The 12,408-nt window shown below is 50.4% G+C and overlaps 1 protein-coding gene across 1 annotated transcript; it reads right to left on the minus strand.

Annotated features, from left to right (window-relative positions):
- Positions 1–480: 480 nt before the first annotated feature.
- SALL2 (spalt like transcription factor 2) lies at positions 481–12,196 on the minus strand. The gene is made up of 2 exons (XM_007449511.1): positions 12,115–12,196; positions 481–3,422 (listed from the first exon to the last, which is right to left on the minus strand). Exons 1-2 carry the CDS (start codon positions 12,185–12,187, stop codon positions 481–483), a joined length of 3,015 nt encoding a protein of 1,004 aa, XP_007449573.1. The 5' UTR covers positions 12,188–12,196.
- Between the last annotated feature and the right edge of the window lie 212 nt (positions 12,197–12,408).

The following is a 12,408-nucleotide window of genomic DNA, read 5'->3' on the forward strand; positions in this document are numbered from 1 at the left end:
GGCACCCACCCTCACCAGCTGGGGAGGAATGCCCTGGGACAAGAAGTCCTGCAGGTTGACCTGGTCACCAGAGAGGAGTGGCCCTAGGCCCTCCAGGGACAGCTGCTGGCCCCTCGGGCTGGGCTATAATTCCAAATGTGGGTGCTCAGATGCACCTGCCAAAGGGAAGGGAGAGGAGAGGGTAGAAGGGTCATTCCCAGGGAAGGTGGAGAGGGTTCTTCTTGGGAATGTGAAAGCTGTAGAGAATCTATTTTCCTCAGGTACAATGAATGAAGAGGAAAGAAGAGTTTCTCAGGGGGCCACCCCCCTGTAAGCACAAGGATTTCAAAGCTCAGGGATTAGAGAAAAGCCACTAGGGACACATCATGTAAGAACTCAGAGAAATAGACAAATAAGGGCTCATAGATCTTGGAGGTCCTTCTACAGAGCTCTCGGTTTCTGGCCCCGGGGTCAAGGGGCAGCAGGTTCAGAAAAACAGGCTCATGGGATCGTGGGGTCATCTTTTCGGGGAAAGGGGGACAGCCCTGGGGAAGTGATGGAGGATGAGCAGCCAGGGACCAAGGAAAGAGCAGCAATATTCTGAGGGCCGTGGGGGGCAAAGGGCTGTACCTGGTGGTGAGCCAGCAGCATATGCTTCTTGAGGGTAGCCCGTTCGAGAAAGCCCTGCCTGCAGAAAACACAAGTAAAGAGCGGCCCCTCTTTGGGGTGGGTCTTCTGATGCTCCTCCAGAGCTGCCTGGGTGGGAAAGGTCTGGCCACACACCTCACAGGCCTTTCTGCTACTGCTCTCTCCGGGCTCCTTTCTCATCGCTTCCTGCAGGCTCAGCTCCTCCACCAAGGTGGGGCTGCTGCCTTCCCCTTCTAGAGCCAACGCTGACACTGGGCTGGCGCTCCTCTCAGGTTTGCCCCCCTCTTCTGTGCCTCCTGCAACATCACTGCCGCCCTGCTCCACTGGCTGCGTTCGATCCAGGCTGTCAGGCGGCGGCGGCGGTGGCAGAGAAGGCTGTTGAATCGTTTTCTCATTACTGTCCATCTCCTTCCCAGCTGTGGCCGCGGCCACCACGGTTCCCACTTCCTCCTCTGCCCCGGAGGCCTCTTCTGAATCACCACGCACTGATATCGCCTTCTCACCTCCACTCTCGGAGCCTCTCCCTGCCAGGGAATCTTCATCAGTCACGTCTTCCTCTTCTTCTTCGTCCTCTTCTTCCTCTTCTGACAACTCCTCTTCTGGGGATGGCTGCTGGGATGGCTGCTGGGGGAAGCTCCCCGCCCCAGAGACTGCAGACTGCTCAGGGCCGTTCTCCTGGGCAGTTCCCCCACCTTCAGGGAGCGTGGTACCACCGTTGGGGATCTGGCCCCCCAGGTGCATCCGAACATGCTGCTGCAGAGTAACAGCATTGGTGAACTTCTTCTGGCAAATGGGGCAGGAGTTCTGGGCCCGGGCAGCTGGACTAGCCTTGTGGCCCACGAAATGTGCGCGCAGATTGCCCCGGGTAGAGAAAGCTCTGCCACACACTTTGCATTTAAAGGGCCGCTCACCTCCATGTTGGCCGTAATGCAGGCGCAGTGCTCGAGGACAGCTCAGCACCCGAAGACAAATGACACACTGGTTAGGTCCCGATGAGGCTGAGGATGAAGTTGCAGGGGCAGAGGTTGTGGAGGCTCCCGAAGCAGTAGAGGCCACTGCCACGGCTCCTTGACGGTCAATCTTCTCTACCAGTTGCTGCAGCTTGGAGGTCTCAGAGGGTGAAGCCCCCAAGGGCTCTAGCACATAAGGAAAGGGGAAGCTACCAGTGGACTTAAAGTGGTTGGTAAGCAGGGCCCAGCTGGGTAGCGAAGTCACCAGCTTACTTAGCTGCATGCGGGTTGCTGTGCCACTTTCTGCCACCCCGGCGATGGCTGAGCCCTCGCTCCCGGGTGGGGTGTTTTCATCAGCTTTACTCTTTGGCTCTACCGCTTTCATGAGCACGAACTTATTGAAAGCAGGGAGCGTAGGAGCCGTGGCTGTGCCTGCCCCGGTGGAGAGCAGTGTCAGGCTCTCTGTGGCACTGAGTGCCGTGGTGGAGGCCACCAGAGGCTTGCGTTCCACACCGCCACCTGGCATGGCTGCCTCCTCCTCGGCCTTCTCTGGTGGCACGGACATACCATAGGGCAGGCCGCTGCTGGTGATGACGTAGTCCAGATGCTCTGGTACCGGGTGAGGGTTCATCTGCACGTGCGGGTACTTCTCCCGATGCCGGTGGAAATGCACTTTGAGGTTGCCACGCGTGGTAAAGCGGTTGCCACAGACGTTACACTTATAGGGCCTCTCACCTGTGTGGGAACGCAGGTGGATCTGCAGGGCACTGTCACTGCCAAATACTTTGGCACAAAAGCGGCATTTGTGCCGTCCACCAGGCTTCTCCAAGGGACCCATCAATTCCCCATAGCCCAGCTCACCACCTCCATTCTTTGGCTTCAGGAGCCCTGGGGAGGCAGTAGGCTCGAGGCCCCGGGCTGCCCCAAGACACTGTGCTGCCAGTAGTCCCGTGGTGCCTGGGAATGCCAGATGAGGCGAGGCAATCAGCTGATCTGTGCTGCCTGACAGGGCCGGGGAGGGGGCAGGGGTGGGTTTGTGGCTTCGCCCGACCCCTCCGGCAGCAAAAGGGTGCTGTGACCCCAGTGGATGATAAAGGTGGAAGAAAGCCTGCTTGGGTGTTTCCGCCCCTGAGGAAGAGGAGGTGGAGGAAGGCGCCAGTGTCTTGCCAGTTTGGACAGGCTTGATGGGGCTGAAGAGGGGGAGCAAGGGCTTGGTGGAGGAGACGGCGGCTGTCCCAGGTAACTCGGAGGGGCTGGAAGGGGTGCCCACTGTCTGGCCTAAGGAGCCAAGCAGCAGCACCTGCCGGCAGATTTGCTCAGTCATCTGCATCTGATGGATCTGCCGCTGCTGCAGTACCCGGAGCTCTTCCAAGATCAGAGGGATGTTCAAGTGGCCGCTGCCTACACCTGGGGGCGGAGGAGGAGGTGGAGGGGGTGGTGGTGCAGGAGTGGATTCTGGAGGTAATGGAGTTGCTCCTAGCTTAGGGCTGGCCAAGATCAGGCCCCCACCTCCCCCAGCTGCTGTACCTGTGGCAGCTACGAGAAAGTGCCCCGAAGACTCCTCTGCCCTCCGCTCTGGGCCCCAGGTAGGATCTGTGGGTACAGAGGACCCAGAATCCGAGGGGTTGCTCGGCTCGGCCTCCATGACCTGGGGACTGCTGTGGCCCTCAGGCCGGGGTTCAGAAGAGGTCGAAGAGTTGTTGGGGTTCTCCTGGCCCCCAATTATCACCATTACAGGGGGGTCAGGAGAACATGCATTCTGGTGGGCGAGGAATTCAGCTGGGTCAGTGAATTGTGCGCAGCACTTGGCACAGACTTGGGGGTGGTCCTCCTCGCTAGCATCACCTGGGGAGAAGACAAGGAAAGAGCGTGGGTGGTGCGGTTCGGATGGGTGTGCAGAGGCTGTAATTAACAACGAGCCCAGTAACCGCTAGTGGGGGGTGGGGAGATGAGCTCACCATCCGGCTGGCCGTGCAGGAGGCTAGAGCTCAGTGCTGTCCCGCCTGGACAGGAGACTCGCCAGCACTGGGGGCCAGGAGGGAGGAGGAGCGGGCATGCACAAGCTACTCCCCCCCTCCACCACCATCCCCCCGGGCCACTGGCGGGCGCAAGGACTGGGTGTGAGGACCGGGTCCTGTGCGGAGAATCGTGCCTTCTATCTCGTCCACCGAAAGCCCTCTCCCCGCCCCCCGCGTCCCCTCCACCCCCACCCCTGCCCGGGCCGGGCCCTACCGCACCTCCAAGCTCCGCCGGCTCCCCGCAGGGCCCCCCGAGACGAGAGCTCCTCCCGGCTTCGTGCGCCATGGTTGTGTGGGAGGTGGAGGGCCAGGTGGAGTGGGAGACAATGGGTATCCGGATTGGGGGAGGCGGCAGTGGCCGCCGGGGCTGCGGCAGCTTCTGCACCCAGCGGCCCAGACTGCGGAGATGGAGATCGGCGGCGGGGGCAGGGAGCGGCGGAGGAGGGGGAGGGGAGCGAGGAGTCGCGGAGGAGGGGAGGAGCTGGAACGAGAAAGCTGGGAGAGGGGCGATGGGGGAGGAGCTGCTGGGGAGGGAGGGGAGCGAGCCCAGAGCCCAGAGCCCGGGAGGGTTTCCGGAGGCTCAGTGACAGGTGCTGTGGGGCATGGCGGGGGTCCACCTTTCCTTACCCTCTGCCAGCTCCCCCCATCTCCGGATGTCCTTGCCCAGACCTGCCCCCCTCTCCCTCCCAACCCCCCAGCAAGCTCAAGGGGGCACAGTAGGAAACACAGCCTTGCTCAATAGAGCAAAGCGACAGGCTTCTCTTATTTTCCTTTGGATAAAGGATCCGCTGAGCCTGGAAAACGTGGGCTCCAGAGAGGGTGGTCTGAGGGCCAGAGCGGGAGGGGGATCCCAGCACACCTACCCCTTACCTACACACACATATCTGGTACCCCCAGGATACCCCAAGTTTTGTCCTGTTTTCCTGACCTCCATTCCCACCCTACCCCCAGCCATCCACAAAAGAAGTTTCTCAGGGTGGGAGGCCGCGAGGTAGAATTTCCAAGGAAGTCGTTTCAGGACTCCTCTCTGCGTAACACTAAGCCCCTTTACTCCCCGCCCCTCCTCCCCCAGAATAATAGCTGAATGCGAGTTACTCCACAGATCACCAAGCCCACACCGAATTGATAGAGTTCATGCTTATTTAAGGGGCCATCTCCTATTTAGTACCCTCTTGTCTACCCTTCTTCTTCCGTTGTCTCTCTGGCAACACAGCCACTACTGAGGACAGTTGGGTTTGGGGAGATGCTAGCCTGCAGAGGCCTACCTAGCTCTAACCTGGGGGGAGGGGAGCTTCTCCTGAAACAATGGGGAAAATGCAGTAGGAGGAAGTTACCAAGCAGCCGCTCAGTGCCTAAAGCCCCTTTTAGCCCCAACCTGGCTTGAATGCCTAGGAAAGACTTAACACCTGCTCACCAGCACAGAGGTGGCCTCCTATTCAGGGAGGGGATAAGTAGGGATAAGATGCCTCCTGGACCAGGTACTCTGCATTCCCTTTCTACCTTGAAATGAGTCTTAATGGGTTTCCCACTTCCTTAAAAGAGCTTATCTTACTTACAGGAAATGACCACAAGTCCTTAGTTTTGTGGTTTGCCAAGGCATCAGTAAATCCACATTGTTCTAATCCCAGTTCCAATCTTGTCTGGCTGATAAATTGAGGCGTGGTGGTCAGTCACACCATGCTATGCCCCCATTTCCTTTTTTGTAAAGTGGTAATGTTGTAGCTGTGCTATCTTCATCAGACAAATATTGTGGGGATAAAATAATATGTATAAAATAATAATAATATGTATATATGGGACTTTAAATTTTGGGAGGAGTCCCAAATATTATGAATTAGAGAATTTATATTGTCAGTGGCAAAACAATCAAAATAAAACACATATATATTAAAATTAGATGTTTTCATGTTGCCTATTAATTTCTTATTTATTTATTTATTTATTTATTTATGGCCAAGCCGTACAGCTTGCACAGGACCTTAGTTCCCCGAACCCAGGCCCTCAGCAGTGTAAGCCTGGAGTCCTAACCACTGGACCGCCAGGGAATTAGCAATCTTATTAATTTCTGAGGCTGATATCATTGGCATATATCAAGGGTAGGAAGTCTTTTGGGGGGGGAGCTGAAACAATGTAACATTAGTAACGTCCACTTTCATTGAAAACATTGTACTGAATTATGTTTTGAAACTTCCGATAATCACAAGGGTTTTAACACTGTGGACAATGGCTCTGAAACAGATGAGCTACATGCTTCCAGGCCTGACCCTGACAATGAGGGAGAGGGGGTTCTATTTCAATATGGCAAGTCACAGGTTAATGCAATGTTGTTTATTTTTACAGATAAGAAAATGGAAGCTTGGAGAGGTTAAGTGACTCTTCCAAGTTCACACAGTAATTCAGTGAAGCAAGCATTCAGAATTTTGACTCCTGTCCAGTGCTTTCCCAAGCACATCAACATTGTGTGGCTTCCCTAAGCTAGAGAAAGGGCCCTGTGTAGCTCCTACCTGCCATTTGCTCTCTGGCCTCAGTAACAGAGAGGGAATCAGATGGAAGCTTTCTACTGAGCATTTGTTAATTAGCATTGAACATTTGATATCAAGTTGCTGTTTTGTCAAGTCTTCCGACAAGAAAAGAAATCCTTTTCTTTTCATCTTCTCCTGGGAAACACTGTCCCCTTTCTTGCTCTTTAATGAAACTTGCTTTCTGATGCGTAATTTGATCTGGGCTCTTCTTTAAGGTAAATTCAGTCCCTGGTGAAAGGTGACGGATCAGCAGCCACCTGTAAGAGGAAGCCTCTATTTCTCAGCACTTTGCACTCACTGCCTATCCTGAAAAGGGGGGCAGGATTCTTAGGCAGACACGAATGAAGTCATAAACACAGGAATAAACTAAGCTGGTAATGGTGTCCCTAGATAGCAGATAAGGTGAAGTAAGCTATCCTGGGTCACATGCAAAGTCTGGGGTGGACATAGAACTGAGACAGGGACATGCTTGTTGAAATTTATGAAGAGCTGAAACGACAAGGAAAAAGGAAACTCAGTGACTCTCTAAACCTGGTAACTCATTAAACTTGAGAGAGGATGGCTGGGAGAACAGAAAAATTGGTGGGTAGCAGGGTGGTAGAGCTGAACACAGGTTCTCAAACTTTGCTGCCCATGAGAATTACTGGGAGAGCTTTTAAAAATCCCAGTGGCCAGGCCATACCCTAGACCAATTAATTCAGATTCCCTGAGGGTGGGATCTAGGCATCAGTGTTTGTAAAGCTCCTCAAGTGATTCTGATGTACAACAAAGGATGAGACCCACAGTACACATCAGAGGAGTGCCCTCCCCATCAAACCTTCCACCCTGCTCCTCACAAATCTTACTTGTGCTCAACCTGGCCAAAATTAGGATGTAGGCAAAATGAGTTGCTCCATGCAAAATCTTCCCGTGGGGTTGCCTCTCTACTCTGACCACAGCCACACTTTGCCTCTCTTGTATCCTCCTTCCAGGAACAGAATTTGGCATGATATACACCTGTCTATGAATTTAAGTGACTGTATTGCCCTTCCCAGGGTATGTGCATCTTGAGCCATACTTCCAATTGTAAAATGAAAGGCTTTGTTCTACTCAGAGTTCAAGCATCATCCAGCCATTAAAGAAACAAGCACACTATGTAAGCCCCTGCCTAAACTTAATGTTGGACCAACACAGATTGGTAGTGTCCACAATTATGAGTTGATTCTGTAACTGCTGCTATAGATAACTTCTAAAGGAGAATGTCTCATCTTCTCTCCTCTCTCCTAAATACATACACATACTCCTTTGCTACCCATATCTAGTAAATGCACCCTTGGCCTGTGCAACACAGTGGACAAACAGGCACAAAGATTTATACATCTGGTGCTAAGTGAGAAAAATATATTTGTTTCCAGAATAGGAATATCTTATATCAAACACAAAAAAGTGTGTTTTTTTTTAAGGACGTTTTTCTGATATCAAAGGACTCGGCACTTGGTATGAATGGCACTTGGAATTCATACCATTTTGGAGCTGGAAGGGACTTTAGAGATATGACCTCTCATTAGGCACAGTGATTGAGAGTGCCAGCTCTGAATCAGACTTCAGTTAACATCCCAGCACTTTCTAATCTTTGTGACCTTGGGAAAGTTTCTTAATTTCTCTAAGGCTTGCATTTCTTTTAAAAATGTGGGTATAGGGCTTCCCTGGTGGCGCAGTGGTTGAGAGTCCGCCTGCTGATGCAGGGGACACGGGTTCGTGCCCCGGTCCGGGAAGATCCCACATGCCGCGGAGCGGCTAGGCCCATGAGCCATGGCCACTGAGCCTGTGCTCCGCAACGGGAGAGGCCACAACAGTGAGAGGCCCATGTAACGCAAAAAAAAAAAAAAAAAAAAAAAAAAAATGGGGGTATAGCCACAAAAAGGAATGAAATTCTTATACATGCTACAACATGGGTGAGCCTTGAAAACATTATGCTAAGTGAAATAAGCCAGACGCAAAAGGACAAATATTGTATGAGTCCATTATATGAGGTCCCTAGAATTGGTAAATTCACAGAGACAGAAAGTAGAATGGTGATTTCCAGGGGCTGGGAGTGTTGGGTGAAGGGAATGGGGAGTTATTGTTTAATGGGTATAGAGTTTCAGTTTTGCAAGATGAAAGAGTTCTGGAGATGGATGGTGGCGATGGCTGCACAACATTGTGAATATACTTAATGCCACTGAATTGTATGCTTAAAAATGATAAATTCTATTATGTATATTTTACCGTAAATTTTAAAAAATTTAATGGAGGTAATAATAGCAGAGTTGGGAGGAATAAACAAGAGGAAATATATAAAGGGCCTAGCATAGTACCTGACAAATAGTAAATGCTCTGCAAATATTAGCAATGAGTATTATTATTTAGAGTCTAAAAGCTGAAGCCCTGGCAGAAGAATGGACCTGCCCAAGGTCACAAAGCTTCAAGGTACAAGCTGGATTGAAAACCAGGTTTTCTGTTTCCTTATCCAGTGCTCTGTTGCACCCTCCTTGAGTTACTTTCTATCTACTCAGAAATGTTTTCTTTTTCACCCAGGAGTCCCTAGGGCTGAAAGGCTCAGGGATAAATACCCTGAGAGGCGATGCTCTCTACCTCCAGTTTTAAAGAGAACAGAACCCTCAAAACTCTATTTTTGCCTTCTTTCTCCTTTTGCTGCTCTTGTTGTCTGCCAACTGCCATTTCTCCCCCTAGGTCTGTTTGGCTGTTGTCCTGGTTTCTCCTTCTCACTAAATATCTGGGTTTCTGATCGTTTCCTTTATTTCCCAGATGTACTAGTTTACATTTTCCCAATTCACATCCCTTATGTTCTCTAATCCAGATTTCTAGACTCTGTAGGGGAGACAGAAATTTTTTTTCTCTCCAGAGTTTTTAAGTAAATAGACTATTTCCCTCTCATCACTTATGTGCAATAACTATTCTGGTAGGTTTTGGTGTTCTGGTCAGGGAAGCTGAGCAGAAACAGGGTGGGAAAACAGGTTTTTCGGACTGTGCCTTGGTGATATCTTAGGTCACTGCAGAGATGAGGCTTTTAAAATGTGCAACAAAGGCTCAGCATTTGCTTGTCACATATGGTAAACATTGCTTAAAAGAAGACAAAGACTCTTGAAAACCTTAGTGGCACCCTAGCTTACTAAATAAATGTCTGCTGATGGTCATGATGATGCCCATAGTTCCACAGGTATGCCTGTAAAAGGACATGTGTAAGAGCCCCCGAACAAGAGCCCTCCCTACCTAATTTTGGAGCATGCAGAACAAGAAACAGTCCCTGGGGCGGAAGGAAAACTCAGGAGCCTGAAGATCACATAAATGAATAGAAACTCTATCTATATATCTTACAAAAGCAGGAAGGAATTTAGATTTTCAGATATTAGCCACCTCATCTTACAAATGAGACCCAGTGACACTCCAAGTCATACAAGTAGCCCAAGGATCTTTCAGTCTCTCAGGAGAATTCTGAAGGCAGATCTTTCTTAGGGTTACTACTGCTTCCTTTCTCCTTAACATTTATGTTTTCAACTTTTATAGCTCAAAGGCAAAATTTCAACTGAAACTTGTTGCTGCCAGTGAGTTCAAGCCTGCATTGTTTCTATGGGGACGGCTTTGCAGCAGCATCCCCATGGCCCCAAGTGTTCACAGCCACAAGTGGGAGCTATAGTTCAAGGGGCTGGAGAATCCCCTCAGCGCAGTTGTGAAAGATTTCTTGTGACTCCCTCCCAGATTCTTCCTCAGCAGCGGTTTGGGAATGGGTGAACTGAGGATGTGGGAAGAAGAGACGAGAGCGGGGGAGAGGAGAGGATGCCTCTGGGTTGGAGGGGATTCAGCATTGTTCCACAATCTAACCAGCAGGGGAGCAGGACTGTAAGGCAACTCTGAGGCTCTGGGGGAAGAGTCTCCTGTAGAGCAGGAGGAGGAAACATCCGGCCTGCAGCAACATTAAGGGGGGGGGGGGGCTAACGGGTGTAAGGCAACTCTGAGGCTCTGGGGGAAGAGTCTCCTGTAGAGCAGGAGGAGGAAACATCCGGCCTGCAGCAACATTAAGGGGGGGGGGGCGCTAACGTGTCCCAGGAGGGAAGGATGCCACCAGCATGCCACCTCTTAATATTGGCACAGTGGGATCCCAGTAAAGCACTGACTTGAGGGGTATGTGTTCTACCCAAAACAATATGTCTGTGAAGGTTGTTCCGTAGCATGTTGTGAACTGATTTGATCTCAAGTCCTTTTTTACAACAGGTGGAAAGGTAAATTTAATCCATGTTTTAGTTTTAGCTACTACAAATACATTATCCTAGAGCTTTTCATGGCACATATCTCACAAAGAAATGCTGAAGTTCGCCAAGAGGCTCCCGAGCTTTGGTCATATTTCAGCACTTACAGGAAGTGCACTGTACTCACATATAATAATAATAATAATAATAATAGACTTCCCTGGCAGTCCAGTGGTTAAGACTTTGCCTTCCAATGCAGGGGGCGAAGATTCGATCCCTAGTCGGGGAACTAAGGTCCCACATGCCTCATGGCCAAAAAACCAAAACATAGAACAGAAGCAGTATTGTAACAAATTCAATAAAGACTTTAAAAATGGTCCACATCAAAAAAGTCTTTAAAAAAAATAATACAAATTAAGTACTTATTTATGCTAGGGACTGTGCCACATGTATTAAGCACTTATTTATGCTAGTTATTTTTCCAAGTGTATTACCATGTATTAACTCAGTAACCTAATGAGGTAGCTAGTATATTCATCCCTATTTTACAGATGAGGAAACTGAGGCATAGAAAGGCAAAGTAAACCAACAAGGTTGCACAGCTAACCAAGTGGTAGAGCCAGGATTTGAATCCTGAAAGTCTGCCTTCAGAACACTTGTGTGCTTAATCCTACACTGCATTGTTGGGTGAATCAACTGTTTGCTAAATAAATAGTTTATCCCTGAGCCAGGACTTTCAGACTTTCACAGTGTGAACATATGTAGCCATACCAAATTGTCCCAAACTTGCTCGATCCTAAGAATTACCTGGACATTTGCAAAGATACAGATTCCCAGACTCTAGCTCAGATCTACCCACAATCAAGCAACCTTGGAAAACCCTAGTTTAGGTGGAGTGCGCACCACTAGCCCTAAATGTCATGAAATTTAGGTTTCTGTCTTGACTGTACTCTGTTTCTGAGACTTTGGGCAATGTCACTTCTCAATACCTTACTTGCTCTGTTGGCTGCCTCTTACTTACTGGAATGTTATAAGAATACATGAAATTATCCCCCCTCATAAAGAAAATCTGTTAAACAAATGATCATATCCCCATAAAATGATATGCATGTATCAACAAGTATGTTAACTCATACACTTTTTTTAGCTTGGCTTTCCTTGAAACACAAACCTAAGCCCCTCATCCAGAACTTTCCTCTAGCCTCTCCTCCAGGTGACACAGATACACACCCCAAACCAGGCTGCATCTGACCGACATTAGCTCTCTCCCTCTGGGAGCTCCGATCTGTTCTCTGCTCAGCCCAACAATGAGAAACTTTTTTCTCTTCTCCCTCAGGGGACCCTTCACGTTTATCCAATTCATTCTCTTGCAACCCAACTCTCCAGAAAGAAAAGGGGGGAAAATCCCACCCCTAAGAGACGATCTTCAGGTCTGAGGAGGTTACTTAGCAACGGCACAAAGACCAGTGAGCAAAGGGGGGACCTGGGGAGAAAACTCTTGGGTGGGGAAACAGAGCCAGTTTGAAAACTCCATTTCATCCAGAGAAAAACAACACAGAAAACACAAACATAATCAACCCTGAGAAAAGCCAAGCGGGGCTTCTCCGCAGCACAGGTCATCTCCTTACACGCTGCATCTCAACTCTTTCAACCCCCCAGCGACCAAGTTCTCCCCCTGGTTTTGCCCATGGCCCGGGTGCCCTCCCCTTGCCCTGGCCTGACCCACACAGGCTTGGGCTCAAGGCCCCCCCAACCCCTCCCCGGCACCCACCGTTCTCAGACGCGCTGGGACCTTCGCAGTCCGAGATTAACTGTTGGGGTTTCCGCTGCTTTCGCCGAGACATTCCCGGGTGGAGAGAGGTGGGACGGGGAGGGGCAACTCTCACTTAGTCTTAACCGGGGTGACCTGGTCTGGTCTCCCCCTTGGGTCTGAAGCCAACTGATGCCTCTCCCCCAGTGCCAATCACTGTGAAGCAGAGATGTTCTCCCTTCCAAGGGACAGACAGACAGACAGACAGACGCGCGCGCTCTGATTCTCTGTCCCTGACTCTCTCTCTCTCTCTTC

The sequence above is a fragment of the Lipotes vexillifer genome, unplaced genomic scaffold (genome assembly GCF_000442215.2).
Source record: "Lipotes vexillifer unplaced genomic scaffold, Lipotes_vexillifer_v1.1 scaffold1093, whole genome shotgun sequence".
NCBI lineage: Eukaryota > Metazoa > Chordata > Mammalia > Artiodactyla > Lipotidae > Lipotes > Lipotes vexillifer.